Raw genomic sequence first — 16,907 nt, forward strand, 5'->3', positions numbered from 1 at the left:
AGGAAATAAATCAGGGTGGTGAAAAGATTTGGATACCAGGAAAGGAAAGAAGGTTGTGGAGAATTTTTACAGAGGCGATACTTTTTTTTTTTTTAAAGCTTTAGAAAGGTTTTGGAAGTTGAATGAGAGCAGCTTATGATCCTGGGAATTAAGAAGGCATTGGAGACCCTAGAAGCTCTTTCAGTAAATAGAGTGTGGGTTAGAAAGCCAGGCTGCAAGAGATCAAGTTGGTAGGAAGAGGATAGAAGAGGCAGCAAGAGTCACCCACTTTCAGAATTTCAGAAACTGTACAAAAAGGGCCCAACAGTGAAGCCAGGTTGGGTTCTGGTACAGGTATTTTGAAGGATTCATGGATCTTCAGGAAGATGCCTCTGTTGCTGCTGATTTAACGCACTGAAGAAGGCTGTGCTAAAAGAAAGTTCTTGGCACAATTTCCAAACAATTCCTCCTAGGTGGTACTGTTTTTAATAATAGTATGTAGTGTAGATGACAGTAACGAAAGACTTTGATTACACAGAGCCAGTTGCTCATTAGATTTGGTGTTCAGTGTCTTGCTAACTCCAAAGCCCCCTTAGCATTTCTTTTAACACTATTTACACATTGCCCCCATCTTTAATCCAATCCAGTCCGGTCCTCACTGTCCATCAGATCTCTTGACAACTGCATTAATTTTCATTAATTTAGCACACGTGACTTAACAGCCAATAATAATTGTTGCAGAGTGTTTAGTATGTCTTGTGAAGACTGCTGCTGCTAATATTTAAGATATCTCTTAGCTAACTTTGTCATAAAAGTTGTCATGCCTGAAACACAAACAGTGGGCAGCATGCTTAGCATGCTTGCTCTAGAAGTACATGGGTTATAATTGTTTCTATCTGAAAATACAGTCACCTTCAATAGTTGTTTTCAAAATTCTTCTTATTCTTCTGGAAGCATGGGTAGTGGATGAGGGGGAAATTGGTTGAAAACAAAAAACGTTCAAAAAGGAAAACAGTGCTCATCCTCTTTTAAGAGCTATTCAGATGAAAAATGGTTCAGCATGAGCTTGATCTGTATGTTTTTCATGGTTTTTAGTAGTAATGAAGATGCCTTAACCATAGTCTCTTGATAATGCTGTAGCAGTTTCTTAGTACTTTTATCAACATATGAATTTTAGAACTGGCAATATGGGAATTTGACTAGTACATTTTTGTTTATAAAAAAAGGGTAACAACATAACTTCTTCATATCCGTGAATTATGAATCTTGACTTGAATACAAGCAAAACTAAAATGCAGTGGAACTTCAGTATCCTAATAAGTCTTCTTTCCACTATGACTCGCGAGAAAGGGGGATGCACGCAGGCTGCTGAGTGCACTGCAGTGCCAGAGGTGAACGCCTTCTGAATCCAGAATTTATGAGTTCTTTACATGCCATTCATTATTTTTCTCAATAAACATGTATTGAGCGCCTTCTCTGTTGCCAAGCTGTAGTGTCTATACATTGAGAGGTCTCTAGTTCCTTAGGAAGCATATAAAAATTGGAAGTAAGTGGTGCATCATCACTATGTATCCTCATCTCCATTAGGAAACATTATTTTCAATAATTTTTTAATTTAATTTTATTTTATTTTTGCTGTGTTGGGTCTTCGTTTCTGTGTGAGGGCTTTCTCTAGTTGTGGCAAGAGGGGGCCACTCTTCATCGCGGGGTGCAGGACTCTGACTATCGCGGCCTCTCTTGTTGCGGAGCACAGGCTCCAGTCGCGCAGGCTCAGCAGTTGTGGCTCACGGGCCCAGTTGCTCTGCGGCATGTGGGATCCTCCCAGACCAGGGCTCGAAGCCGCGTCCCCTGCATTAGCAGGCAGATTCTCAACCACTGCGCCACCAGGGAAGCCCCTATTTTCAATACTTTTTCGAAAGACATTAAATAGCTTTGTGCTTTAAAGATGAAATGATGTAAAACGAACCATTTGAAAAAGGATTTTTTTTCACATTTCATGTGTTATAAATGAATAGCTCTTTTCTTTTATAAAGCAAATTCCAGGTTTTAAATTTGATTTGTCCAATCTCTGAGGCAATATAAGTTTCCCATACCTAGCCCATAATATTAGCTAGGACCGTTAAAGACTTTATGGAAGGAAGAAGCATAGTGTTCTTTGCTTTTTATTACAGAACTCTGGATCAGTTCTGTTTTAGTGCCCTATCTAGTAATGGCAAGGATACAGCTGTCATATAAAAAGTAGGAGAATTACCATGTAAGTGCTGCCAGATAGATCTGAGAGGAGGAAATGTCATAACAAGTGGATCCCTCAAACTTGATTTGCAGTTTCCTACTTTTATGAAAAAGAAGCTAAATGCGAGAAAACAAGCTTCTATTAACGATTGGGCAGTAAAAATGCAAATTTTGATATTGACATGGTCAACCTCCTACAACTAAAATAATTTATAATCATAACAGGTCTTTCACATAATAGCCCTGAGATGCTTCAAGATGATGAATCATTTGGGAAGTAATCATTCATTTTAGCAAATGCTGACTTGGTGTCCTCTATCTGCCAGACAGAGCACAGGTGCTGGCAAACCCTGGTTTCCGAGAGAGGACCTGTCTGAGAGGGAGCGGGGAGTGCGGGGGAGTTGACTGCTGCTGAGACGTGGCACGAAGTAAGGATGGACCTTTGCTCTGTGGAGTCATTGGTGACCTCCAGGGGTGGTTTCAGAGCGATGGCAAGGAGGCCACAGCCAGACCCTAGTGGGCCAGGACTGGAGAAGCACAAGTAGCACATTAAGACACTTCTGAAAAGACGTGTTGTGAGGAGGGAAAGAAGTAGGATGGTAACCAGGAAGGAATGAGGGTTCAAAGGAGAAGTTGGGAGACACGCTTGTGCGCACGCACATGCACACACACACCACGGTTGTGTGCTAATGGGAAAGGTACGGTAGAAAGGGGGAAATGGTGATGCAGGAGAGCAAGATCCAAGAGCAACAGTCTCCAAAAGTCGGAGCAGATGGGATCTCCCCGCACGTGGGGAGGCGGGCCGTGGCCAGGAGCAAGGGACGCCTCCTCCATGGTAATAGGTGAAAAGGCTTAGACTACAGGTAGACGCAGCTGCCTTTTAACACATATTTCTAGAACACCTGTTATGTTCTAGGCAACTGGCAACATGGCAGAGAGACGGAAGTCCTGTCTCCATGAAACTTTTATTCCAGTGGGGGTTGGGGGAGGTGGACAGATCATAGCCAAATAAGTAAAATATGTAGTATGTCAGATGATGCAAAGCGCCATCAAGAAAAGTAAAGCAGGGACGTGGGGAAGGAGGATACGGAACGTGGGGGCGGTAATGTGGGGTGAGGGCGGACTCAATTCTCGTGGACCAGAGCCCTTGGTGTACTTCTATGAACTGACTTCGTGGCTCTCAGACACATTTATTTTTCAAAGTCAGATTAAATATGGCCTTGTTCCCACAGGCCAAAGTTTGTGGGAAATCTATTCTCAGCTTGGCTTCCCAGGTGCCCCCTTCTGTGGGTTACCCCAGACTCGCCCAGCCCTGTACCTCTCCTTCAGAGTCCTCATCACAGGTTTTAGTCATACATCTGTTTATGTGATTATGTGATGAATGTATTTTCTAGAATCTCCAGAAGGGAAATTATGTCTGTTTTGGACAGTTGCAGTGTTGGCTATAATGGGCCCTGTTTGTTGAAGGAATGAATGAATGAAAAGTAAAAAGACTATTTTCCATAAGCCACATCTTTAAGAATCTTATTGTTTATTATTCTGTGGTCGCTTTGAAATTATCACACCTCACTTCGTGTAGCTGATCTAGACCTTTTTCAAAGCAGGTAAGGTATGTTTTTATATCAACAGAGCATGTGAAATAGAGTTGTCCTCTAATTTAAACAACGTCTCTCCACCTAATTTGTTTTTTTACAGGACTAGTGCCAAAGGTGCTCCCCTGAATATAAATAAGGTCTCTACTAGCCTGATGAATTTTGGAAGAAAGTTGATTTCTCCGGCAACGGCCCCGGGCGGTGCGGATGGCCCGGTGCCGGGAGGCAGTGGCGGTACCTCCTCCCCGGCTGTGGTTCCCACCAGGACCCTAGCAGAGGCCCCCAAGCATCCTCTGCAGCAGCAGCAGAGGCTGATGAAATCGGAAAGCATGCCAGTGCAGCTGAACAAAGGTAAGGGAAAATACCAGTTAATCTAGAGGAAACACTGCCAGGGTAGCCTGGGATTTCCTCACCTGCCTCTGAGGAATCACCATCCTAGAAAGAGAAATTAGTGCAAGACTTAATTTTTTTAAGTCTGTTATAGTAGTTCCTTTTTAAATGGCAATATCAGATACTATATTGTTCTTAAGAACGTTTTATGAGGTAATTTGTTAAAGTACTTGTTTTAACATCTGTACCTTAGTATACTTGCATTTGCGTCCTGGTGATGCCCACAGAGTATGACGTGAACTATCACAGCACGGAACTTGAGGTCAGTTGACCGAGATCTCTGCTAGCTTTGTATAGTGATGCTTCTGGCTGGAAGAGCATCTGAAATGGGAAGGTCTGGTACCCTGGGCTCTGCTAGTCACGGCATTTGTCCGTGCAGTTGGTTTGGAGGAAGCGGGTCACCAGGCTTACAGTCCCTCTTCCAGCTGCTTTACCTCCAAGGAATACAAACTAGAGCCCAAAGTGGGGAAGAGGCCAAACAGAATATCTCAGGCAGCAGAGTTCGTGTCTGAGTCCCTGCACTGAGAGAACCGGAGAACGGGAGAGCCGGATCTCTCAGCTGACGAGTATGCACTGCTGCTGGGAGTGCCGCCAGCAGCTCTCCTGCTGCTGGGACTCAGGTACGCTCCTTTTCATTTCAGGGCCTTGCCAGCGCTTCGCCTGCCTCCGGTGTTTTGTTCATAAGGGAGCCCTTCAGGTTCTTACTCATAACCTTTTTGTCTTATTTTCTACTTATTTCCAAAGACATATGAATTAAGTACCCCTACTCATAGCCGATTACAAACAGCCGCATTTATTTTTAGTGATGGGACTCTGCTGTCTATACTATGGAAGCAAGAAATAGTAACACGATGGCAGAAAATCTACAAAAATCAGTCCTAAGGCCTCACAAAGCATAGTGTCTATGGCCAGTTAGTGTCAGAGCAAATACCCTCCTGACCCCTGCCTCATCTGTGTCTTAAAGGTGTCCCTGGATCATAGCCAAGTTCAGTAACAGCTGTTGACAATAACAATAGTAATATTGAATCAGTAAGAAGACCTTAAACCATGTTCCATATACTCTGTTTAAGAAGATTGCATCCAAAATTATTCTAGAAATTAAATTATTGGCATTTAAACTGGCCAGAACTTAAGTTAAATGGACTCTTCTCCAATGATAGAAAATAATGAGTTATTCAATAATGAGTGTGTGTTCTTCTGTTGGTTTCATCATATTATCTATCATTGCCTATATGAAGCATTAGACTTTATATATTTAGTATTTAAATTTCTATTAGAATATTCCATTTACCTTACACACGAATATCTCTTTTAAAATTACATTCTTCTCTTTTTAATGTAGAGCTATCACACATGATTTAAGAATAGGAGACTTCAGATCATTAACATATTGTAAATGTATTTTAATGCCAGGAGACATGCCCACTTCCAGGATGGAAATGAATGTTATTTTATATATTTCTTAATTGTACTGTTTTACTGTTCTAAACAAATATGATTTCAATATTGCTTTGATAACGAGCTGTAGTCAGTAGTAATTCTAACTGATGGCAGCAAATGAGAGAATCTCTTTTAATGCCGTTAAATTTTCTAAGGAACCAAGCCAAATGACTATAGAAATATAAAGTTGTATCTCTAAGGAAATGTCAAGTATTAATATCACAGTAAGTGAGAAAGGAAGCGCATGAGGATGGAACAATGGATGAAACTAAGTCTCCAGTTACAAGGAAACAACAGAGCACTTAAGCAAAGTATTTGGAACGTGAGCATCCCTGGGGCATTTTGTAACTGATCCCTGCGCTGAACGAAAGTGGTCTTGTTTGGCAACTCTCCTTTTTATTTCTGGTTTGTTCTTGTCATGTCAACCTACAAAAAGCTTGTCTACCTTCATATTAAAGGTATATCGTCCTGCTAATGCCCCTCCCTGCGTGAAGTTTTGAATAAAATGGAGTAAAAGGAAGGAGAAAGGTTTATACCCGTAGAAGCGAGGGTAGGTTGATCCCCTTCCTTCATTCACTCTCCAGTGAACCACAGGCAGAATCCTGAAGCTTTCAGACCCTTTTCCTCACCCGGAAGTAAGAGGTTTGGGCTGATCCCTGGGGAGCCTCCCAGCTCCAAAAATCTGTGGTTCCTTTGGTAAAAGATACCAACATTGGTTGTTTATGCTGGTGTTTCCCACGAGCGTCCTGCTGTGCTGTGACACTGACAAATCTGCAGGTGTGTCACCTGGCCCGGCAATGAGTGAGCACAGTGTTTACCCTTTCAGAAGGCATGTGTTGGAATAGGACTTCTGACTATCTCAGAACAGAGTCACCTACTTAGTGCCTTTTTAGTGTACTCGGCTGGAAAATTTGAAAGTTGTTTTGAAAAGTGGTTGTTTACGCAGCTGGAAATCCTTATGGCTTTCATAGGTTAGTTAACTCTCGATTACCTGTGCTTGTATAGGGGAAGAGTTCTACGGAAAAGCCAACATTCATGTATGTGTCACTTGAAATGCCTTCTGCTGTTGGCGTCTCTGTAGGGGCGGGGGTCCTGAAGGAAGGAGGGAACACAGGTGATCCTCCATCATTTTCCGGGTGACATCCAAAATTAAAATTAGTCTCAGTCTCTAAATATACATTAATATGTGATCCAGAAGCAGCAGAGTGAAATGGGTAGCAAGCATAGAATTGAAAATTTTCAGATGTACAGAAAATGAGGCACACCATTCACCAGTGAATAAAGAGTTAACTGTATTATGAAAATTCAGGACCTGAGAAGTTCCACTAAAAGTTGTTTATCACTTGTTTGGCATATGTACCTATTTATAGATTTTATTTCAGCTGTAGGAGAATATAAATGCATGTACCGTTAATTGATAGGAATGGTCTAATTACAACCCAATAATTTCCAGATGAGCTGGCTGTGCTGTAAATCATAATGGTAGCAAGTGGTCAAGGCACTGAGGGTTGTTATATAATTCAAAAATTGATTTTTTTTTTACTATTGTGTAAAAGCTACAGGGAAAGCAAATCTGTTAATCATACGTTATCATACATAGAAAATATGGTGCCTTTTAAGAAGGCTTGTTTTTCAGCTCGTTAATCTCAAAATAGCATGGGGCTTCAGATGCTGATCTATCCAGGGGATGATTCTGTCGACAGTAACTGTGCTTCATATTGACAGTACTTCCTTTTCCTTTCTTTCCTGCATTTTTTAAATGTACTCCCTTCCCCCCCCCCTTTTCCTCTGTTTTTTGAATTTGAACACTTCTTTATTTTAAGCATTGACTGCAGGTCCAATTTGTAAATGAAATCTCACCTATAATAAGTATATCAAGTTTAAAGGGTATGCAGTTCACAGATTTATTTTTACATGTTGACATTTATAAGTGCATGTGGTAACTTATGAAATCTTTTCAATACTTAATATGAAATTAGAACTTGTTTAGGTCTTTATCTTATCACTGAAGAAATTGGTTTCAAGTTAAGTTAAAAATAAATTTTGTCTGTTGTAGGAGGAAATCAATTTCAGAAGAATGTTGACTTCTTAATAAAGGCATATAACTTACTTTTGGATAAAGAATTTTTTAAAAAAATAAGAAAATATAAAATCATGCTGTTATTTGTAGCATAATGAAATCTGCTCAGCCAAGTCTTTTGATGGCTGAAGTTTCCTATACGTTAGACTAATAGAAACTTGTTTTTTTCCTTAAGAAAAACAGGCACAAAAGCTTTTTAGGAAACACTTTTTAAAAATCAGTTCCTTTAAAAAATATTTTATATTAATTTTTCTAAGATTGTGTTATATTTTCCATTTCACTGTACTTTTAGTAATTAGGTTGATAAGTAAAAGTATTCCAGCATTAAATATGAAAGAAAAGTTGATTTTTTTTTCCTCTTTATGATATCTAATTATTTTTTCTTATGAAATCCAGGCGATGTAGTTACAGGAAGCGATGCTCAGGTTTCTGTTCCTGCCCAGACCCTAACTGACCTCCCAGGTATAGTTACCATGGCAATGCAGTATCTCTTTGCCTGCAGTACTATCATTGCCTCTTCCCAAACTCCATTTTCCTTTTTGCCCACCTTCCATTCATGCTGTTTATCAGTTCACTCCATTGTTCAGCCACTGAGTGGCACTGTTGTTAAGAACAAAAGTCCCCTCTCATGTCATATCGTGCTGATGCCAAATCCCATTAACATGTGGGTTTTTTATCAAGTTTGCACCAGCTTCTTTCCTTGCCGAAATATGGTCACTCTAGATTTTATGATTATTTTACCACCACGTTTTATTTGGCAGCTCACGCTGAGGTGTTCTTTCAGGTGTGCATAGGTGCTCTGTGACAGGACTTGACAAATTAGTTCTGAGGTTAAGACATTTTAGATTCTGTGTGTATACATATTATTGTATGTATTAGCCAGAGGTACTTATTATATTTTAGCTAAAAGAATTACAACTTGATTCTGAAATACGTTTTTAAGTACAGGCTTCGTACTATGAATCATATTAACAGAATTAAAGTTCAGTGTGACAAATCTCTAGGTAGAGTCATTGGCAGTGATTTAAAATAAAACGATAATAGTTAAATATCATAACCGTGTGTTCAAAATCTAGAAAAAGTTTATTTAAGAAATACAGGGCTTCCCTGGTGGCACAGTGGTTGAGAGTCCGCCTGCCGATGCAGGGGACACGGGTTCGTGCCCCGGTCCGGGAAGATCCCACATGCTGCAGAGGGGCTGGGCCCGTGAGCCATGGCCGCTGAGCCTGCACGCCCGGAGACAGTGCTCCACAACGGGAGAGGCCACAACAGTGAGAGGCCCGCGTACCACAAAAAAAAAAAAAAAAGAAGAAGAAGAAATACAGAATAATAGTAATCCATATTCAGCAGCTCCTGTGGAATTTAGAAACATATAAAAATTTAAAGTTGCTGCATTCATCTTTTATTATGTAATCTTTTAGATAAAAAATATGCTACAGACAGGAATTCTGTATTAAATGGAAGACTAGACTAACTTTAAGAATCCTCCATTCAAATTCAGACAAAAAAGATAGCCGTGTTAATTGAAATTCCTATCATGTCTTCCTTAATTTAAAATATCCACACAGTACAGTCATGCTACTAGTATTAAAATACTGTTCTAATAATGATATGTCTCCATAGTATCTGTGCTTTTTAATAAATTAACAGAAAACAATATATTGTGATTAGGAGATCAGTGGTATGTTGACATAACATCTTAAAAAACATACTGTGGCACAGAGGGGTGTGATCTTACTTCTATATGTAGTTCTGTGTTTCACAGGTACGGTTTCTGGCTGTGTTCTGGTTAAGTGAACCAGCTGACTTTTAGGGCTTTTCAAGCTCAGGGATTCTGTGAAAAGCTGCTATTTACTCTCCTTGGTGTCTGTGGAGTGATCTGTATAATAAAGGGGTGCAGTAACGTGGCCAGTAGAAGAGGGAGGTCACCTCCAGATGACTTCTCTTTAGCTTTGTCAGTTATTGCACTTAGATGAATATTGATGTGATCTTCTGATACGGTGAGGATTCGGAGGACTTAAATTTGTTTCCTAAAATTAAACTCTGAGTCCTCCAGGCAACTTCATTTTTGGCCTCGCCACGTGGCTTACAGGATCTTAGTTCCTCGACCAGGGATCAACTCGGGCCCTTGGCACTGAAAGCACGGAGTCCTAACCACTGGACTGCCAGGGAATTCCCCCCAGACAACTTTTTAACCAGAGTTTTGTTATCCCAAAGTGAGTTCACCGCAGAGTATTCCTCTGGGTATTGAAGCCCGATCATTTTATACCTGTGGAAAGAGAAAGCTGAAGGCTGGCTTCTCTGTTCTGACTTCTGCTTTTATGCTATTGCTCAGTCCATGTTTTCCTGCAGACCAGAGCCACGTGAACAGTGTCGCTTTTTAAATAGACCCTTAAAGAAGGAGGTTGTATCATTTTGTTCAAATAACTTGTGTTGTAGAAGTAGAATCATCTCATTCACTTATTCAACAAGTGTTCATTGAGTGCCTACTGTGTGCCAAGATCTGTTTTCATCAGTCCCTTGGGCTTTCCTGCAGCTTCACCAGGCTGCTAGGGCATCCCCGGTGCTTTAGATGACCCAGCAAGCCCACATGGTCAGGAACCAGCTCCTTTTCTGATACCCTGTTCTAAATTACCCTGCCTGCCCTGCTCCAACAGAGACTGTATCAGTCTGATAGTGAAGAGTCCAGTGGCTTAATGAGACATGAGGCCAGATAAAGAGCTTCCAATCTGTGATGAGACAATAGGATGATACCTACCCGGATTTGGAGAAGTCACAGAGTGTTTCCCTCAACACCCTTCCTGCAGAATGTCAGAAAGCAAGGGGAAGTAGAAGTAAACCAAAATAGTCAGTGGTGGCAACTAAAAACTTTCTAACAATCTCTGCTTGATAAGGGTCAGTAATTTTGGAAATTGGAGAATCTCATCAGACGTGTTAAACCCACAAGAGTAGGTATACTTTTCATTTCAGGGAAATAAAACTACCATTTAGACTTCGCAAGTGTCTTTTCAAAGCAGTGGAGCAAATTTCAAGAAATTAAGTAAATGTCAATATTTTCAATGATTCTTTGATTGTAGATAGTCTTTTCTTTCCATGAGGTTTCATATCTGTATCTTTGCCTTTTAACACACAATAATTAAACAGGTTTTAATTTTTTGAAGAAAATTCTGAATATAAAGTGAGATCTCACAGTTTAGTCAATAAATAATATTTGGAAAATTGTTGGAAAGTTCCATTTTATATTTCTCAGTGTAGGTTGCAATCATAAAAGAATGTGCCACAGGACAGTTCACTTTTGGCAACTCAAAGGGTTTCTTCAAAATTATTTTTGGAAATGGCACATCTACCCCCAGGAACTTTTTTCGAGAGATACTTAGGAATTATTAATTCATAAACTAAAAAACTTTAAAATATGGGGAGATAGACACACGCATATACACAGACATTACTTCCAAAGAGAATTTAGAATTTCCAACAACAGAAGTATATAAGTATTATCATATAATGGCCCCTTAGGAAAGAAATTTAGATTTCTTAAGTTATTGCCATAGGCGATGTTAAAATTTGTATTCGTGTATATGTATTTATGTTACTAACATGAATGTATAGATATCATAGATATCATTATATAACATTTATCAGGTTGTTGTTTTTTTTTCTTTTCCATTATGGTTTATTACAGGATATTGAATATATTTAGTTCCCTGTGCTCTACAGTAGGACCTTGTGTTTATCCATTACATGTATAATGTTTTGCATCTGCTAATCCCACACTCCCAGTCCACCCCTCCCCTCCCCTCCCCACACCTTGGCAACCACAAGTCTGTTCTCTATGTCTGTGAGTCTGTTTCTGTTTCTTAGATAACTTCATTTGTGTCGTATTTTAGATTCTACATATAAGTGATATCATATGGTATTTGTCTTTCTCTTTCTGACTTACTTTGCTTAGTATAGTAATCTCTCTGTGTCCATCCATGTTGCTGCAAATGGCACTGTTTCGTTCTTTTTTATGGCTGAGTAATATTCCATTATATATATGCACCACATCTTCTTTATCCAGTTATCTGTTGATGGACATTTAGGTGGTTTCCATGTCTTGGCTATTGTACATTGTGCTGTTATGAACATAGGGGTGCATGTATCAGGTTGCTTTTTTAAATAAAAAAGTTTGAGAAAGATAAAAAATCTCCCTGCCCCGATAACCACTGTTGACATTCTTAAGGTAAAACTGAAGTACATATAATATTAGACAATCCCCAATTAATTAAAGGCATTACATGGGAAATAAAACAACCCCCTTTTCTCCTCCCACTTCTTTCTGCCAGCCCATTTCACTAAGAGTATCCACGGTTAAGTTTCTTATAATGCCTTGTAGGAAGAAAAAAAAAAAAAAGATTTTAAACTGAGAAACAACATGCGAGTCGCATTAATGTGTTAATAGCTCGTGCCTGGAGGTGACTTCACTCTGGACCTTCAAGATGAAAACACTAACAGAAAAGTCCCAGTGCAGGTGACAAGCAGCAAATGGGTAGAACAAAGAAGAGGGAGGTCAAATCAACTCCAGCAGGACATGGTGACAAGAGGACAGAGAGCTGCTGCTGCCCACAAGGGTGAGGGAGGAGGCTACAGAACCAAAAGGTTATCCTGGTACCGTCCCTCCGGGTGATGTTGAGACATGATAGTCCTGCAGCAGAACAGGTAGTTCCATTATGTTCTGAACAATTGCAGAGAAGTACAGAACATGGAAAACTAATTTGGGGACGCATCAGTTAGCTAGAAAATGCCTCTTTTTGGAACACTTACTCGAAAAAAACATTGAATAAATGAGTTGTTTTTGGATTGAGACCAAGTCAGAATTTGCCCTTTGATATCCAAAGACCTCATTCCACTTTTCTTTAATTCGAAGTCACATTTACTGCAGCCCTTTGTAGGGGAGCAGGATGGTGGTGCATCTTTGCCCAGCCCGGGCTCTGGAGTCGGGCCTGGGTTAGGGTCCTGCTTCCGTCACTGCCTTGCTGGATGACCCAGTGAGGCCACTTCACCACTCGCCTGTAAAGACAGAGGAAGAGCAGCTGCTTCAAGGGCAGTTACCTGTCCCATAGTAAGCGCTCGAGGGCACGACCTACTGGGGGGGAGGGGGGTCCTGGTGGTGGCGTCATTATGTGTTTTCCTCAGGTGCCTCTTTGGTTTCCAGAATCGAATAGATGAACCTACTTGACACCTCTGTCTTGTCTTTGCTTAACAATGACTTCTGACAATCTGAAACCCCGTGTTTGCACACCAGCCCTGGACACGATAAAGCTTGACCTCTCTGGCCAGGCTAAAACCAGGTCTGTTTCAGGGGCTGCAGGTACAGCCTGCTTCCTTTCCCCTCTTGTGGCACCAAGATGTATGTTTCTAACGAGTAGACCTGAGCCCTCTTGCTGTCTGTCACTCAGGTCTGTGAGGTACCAGAGTGTCACCAGGCAGGGCCCAGCTGCGTCCTGTCTGCTCCGGGTCGCTGAATGACGTCAAGGCGACCCCCTTCCTGTGGCCACAGCACCGGGCTTCCCAAAGGCTTTGCCCTTCCCGCTTCTCTGAGCCAGGCCTCCCACCAGCGACCCCCAGACTTCCTAGCCACCTGAACGCTTTGCCTTTGGCTGTCCTGTGTCCAAATCCCCCAGCTGGTCTCAGGTTTATGGGGGTTCTGCCCGACTATTTAGGAATACAGCCCAACCCCTTTTCTTGCTTCCCATTGAGTTTAATGAGAGGAAAAGTCCTGAAAATACTATGCATGAGGCATAGTAGGAACTTAATAAATATTCTTCCCCTTCCTCCTTTCCTCTCTCCCAGCCACTCTGTGGTCAGGGTCCCCACTGAGGCCTGTGAAGCTCATTCAGTCAACTCAGGCGCTTGACAGATAACCTCCATTGACACGTAGCACACGGGACCCAGAAGTTTTATTGAATCTTTTAGCGAAGGACAGAGAGTGAAGGAAAGATTTAATATACCCAGACACGGCCATATCTAGTCCAAGGAGTCCCTTTGTGCATGTTAGAAAAAGGTACGTCCCCGTCCTGCGCGGACGCAGCTCGCACCAGGGCGTGCATCCGCACCCGCAGGCGCTCCCGGGCGTGGCGTACGTGGTGGTCCTGGGCTCAGAGCCAATTAGCCCGGGTCTGCGGGCGGTCACCGGGCAGTGCAGCCAGTGGAAGGGCAGCCCAGCAGGAGAGCACTGGCAGGTCTGTGACCACAGGACTGCCTGTGAACCCGCCTGCTCTGGATTTGGAAGTGCCCAGCGTGCTGGTAATGGTCTGGGTCTGCGCAGCGCGTAGCAGACGCCGGGAGCCACGCTGAGCCCTTTACACACGCAACCCACCTAGGACACACAGCGCGCGTGAAGTGGATGCCTCCCTTGTGGATGAGAACTGGGCCTGTGGAGGGTCAGTGACTCGTTCAAGGACGCACAACTAGATACCAGCTGAGCTCAGACTGCAGCCCAGGTGCTGACTCAGCAGGTATTGCTTTGAGGAATTGTGCTTTTTTTTGTTTGTTTGTTTGTTTGTTTGTTTGTTTTTTGCGGTACTCGGGCCTCTCACTGTTGTGGCCTCTCCCGTTGCGGAGCACAGGCTCCGGACGCGCAGGCCCAGCGGCCATGGCTCACGGGCCCAGCCGCTCCGCGGCATGTGGGATCTTCCCGGACCGGGGCACAAACCCGTGTCCCCTGCATCGGCAGGCGGACTCTCAACCACTGCGCCACCAGGGAAGCCCAGGAATTGTGCTTTGCAAGTGTCTCTCAAATCTATCACCCCAGCTTTAGTTGAAGCCTTATAATCTCTTGCATGGGCCAGTGCAGGGCATGCCTCGTTCAGCCAAGCTCCTGTAAAACTCAGGCTACTTTCCTGCTTAACATCTGTAATAACTCCCATCGCTACTTACAAGAGAAAGGCCAAACCCCTTCACATGAGAACCAGCTGCTCTTCTCGGTCTAGCTGGCCCTATTTTTAGAGCCCCACCTTCCCTCTTGCCTCCCTCCCCCAGAGCTGGATAACCAAGAGAGAAAGCAGCTCACATTTGGGGTACCGGCAACTTTTTAGAAAGAATTTGATTCCCTCCTCCCCACCCCAGCCCACCCCCAAGAAAACCATTGACATAATCATCAAATGAAACAGAAGCACTTTGTTGAACTTAATCCTATTTTGTTTACCCTGGTATTGGTGTCATTTTCAATTCCATATGGATAGCAGGAAGCGCTGAAGGATTAATCAGGCTTTGTCTGAGCTCCATGTTCCCAGGAGTCTAGCTGGCTCGTAAATACCATGTTTTCTGCCCCCAAATGACCTTCCCTGAGCCATGACCCCCACCACTGCCCACTCCTCAGATTTCAAGATGTAGCTCACAACTCTGATGACCTGAGACAGGACTGGATGGTCCCTCTTTTGTGCGTCCAGAGTCCCGCTGTTCATACTTCTGTGTTCGCTTTTACCACCTGGGGTTGTAGGTTAATTAGTGCAGGTACAGGTCTGTGTTTCCCTTGTGCTGCTGTTTTAGGAGCTTCTCACGAGCTCCTGTTGTGGTCGTCCCCCCATCCTCAGCGCTGGGCAGAGTTTCCAGAGACATTTCCTCAGATCAGTCTGCATAGGGCTTGTTCCCAGATGTTTGGGTATGAAAGGAAGACTGGGCATGCCCGAGGCGGCTTGAGAGTAGGTCTGTATTTAGTATATTCAAGTGTGCCTTACCATATAATCGTAAATACTTCTCTTGGGTCAGGACTTTGGAGAATTCGGGTAGGAAGCTTTTGTGGGAGTGCCCTCAGGGTCAATACGTGAAGAGTCAAAGAAGCAGTGTTGCCCTCAGTTGTCTGTTTTGAGACAAGGGGGCCAGCCTTTGTCCTTTGTCCACCCAAACCAGTCACTGGATTGGAGCTGTTCCCCGGGGAAGGGGCATGATCTTGGGCAAAGCAGCTCTCCTCGGCTGGGGCTGTTTCCAGAGAGGAAGCCCTGAGAGCCAGCGGCAGCCCACGCTCCCCACGTCTGGGAGAACAAGTGCCTCGGTCCTGGAGCAGGGATCTCAGCAGGGCTCCGCAGGCTCCTCTAGGAATGAACATCCGGTTTTGCTGAAACACAAGAAATGGTTAATGCTGTTCCTGTCAGTTAAAAACTTCCAAAGATTTACAAGAGTATCAGGGCTACCGTGCAGTTTATGGGCTACAGGCGTGTTGAGAGTCCTGACGCCTCAGCTCGGGAGCTGTCCGGGTGAGGCCCGGGGAATGGAATGTCTCATCCATTTACCCCGTGTTGTCCTGATCCATGTGCTGGGCCTGGAAAGGGCGGGAAGTCTGACGGGCCTTTCTTCTGTCTCACGTGCTGGTGACTCTGTCTTCTTAAGGTCTAAATGTCTACGGTCCCAAAGGGCACAAGAATGTTAGGTAATTTCTATAATTGAGGGGAAATGTATTTTGTACAGGGTTTTTATACGAGATACAGGCCAAGTAGTACTTTATTAATACTACCAGCAATTTGGAATTTGATCATTCAGAGGTAAATTCTGATAAGAGCTGGCTTAGTGTTATCTCTGAAAAGGTAGTTTGCCCAGGAGAATAATAGCTACAAAAGAAACTTAGGGAGAACAAGTCACTTTTAAGTTCTTTCTGGATTGGATAACTGGATACTAAATCTCACCCAGTAAATAACTGATGAGCTAATTTATTAAAGCAGGTATTCGAAAGATCTCTCCTAGATATGTCATTAGCTTATTTTGTTATGATGGTTACTTTACGTAACAGCCTGCGTGTTGTGAAAAACATTTGGAAATTTAGACTGTTAAGTGGTTTATACCTGTTCTGTCCAGTGTGGTGTCCGCTAGCCACACAGGACCTTGGAGCGCTTGAAATATATGCTGGTTTTTTTTTTTTTCCATTTTGGAAGAAAGATGGGGGCAAAAGTTGTTATAGTCCACAGAATTCTAACTTTTTCCAGCAGTATAATAAAATTTAAATGATTCTACCCGGAATTTTAGATTAACTCAGAATCTGAACTATAATGTCAAATGTTCAGAGTCTAGAGATCATAAGTAGAGAAATACTTCTGAAATACTTAAGAAATAATAACAAGCATTTCCCACTATTGTAACAGTTCTGTGAATCAAAAGTCTGATTCAGGTCTCAGCAAGCTAAAACCAAGGTATTAGGAGGCTCTAGGGGAGACTCATCTGTG

At 42.6% G+C, this 16,907-nt stretch overlaps 1 protein-coding gene across 2 annotated transcripts in view; it reads left to right on the top strand.

Moving 5' to 3' along the window:
- The window catches only part of TBC1D5 (TBC1 domain family member 5), a 563,684-nt gene that overhangs the window by 478,743 nt on the left and 68,034 nt on the right, over positions 1–16,907 (top strand). For both annotated transcript variants that reach the window (XM_082625793.1, XM_082625794.1), the window contains one exon: positions 3,907–4,154. In XM_082625793.1, coding sequence (XP_082481919.1) covers positions 3,907–4,154 — 248 coding nt within the window. The remainder of the gene's footprint in view (positions 1–3,906; positions 4,155–16,907) is intronic.

This window comes from Mesoplodon mirus, assembly GCF_964341445.2.
Source record: "Mesoplodon mirus genome assembly, chromosome: 6".
Taxonomy (NCBI): domain Eukaryota; kingdom Metazoa; phylum Chordata; class Mammalia; order Artiodactyla; family Ziphiidae; genus Mesoplodon; species Mesoplodon mirus.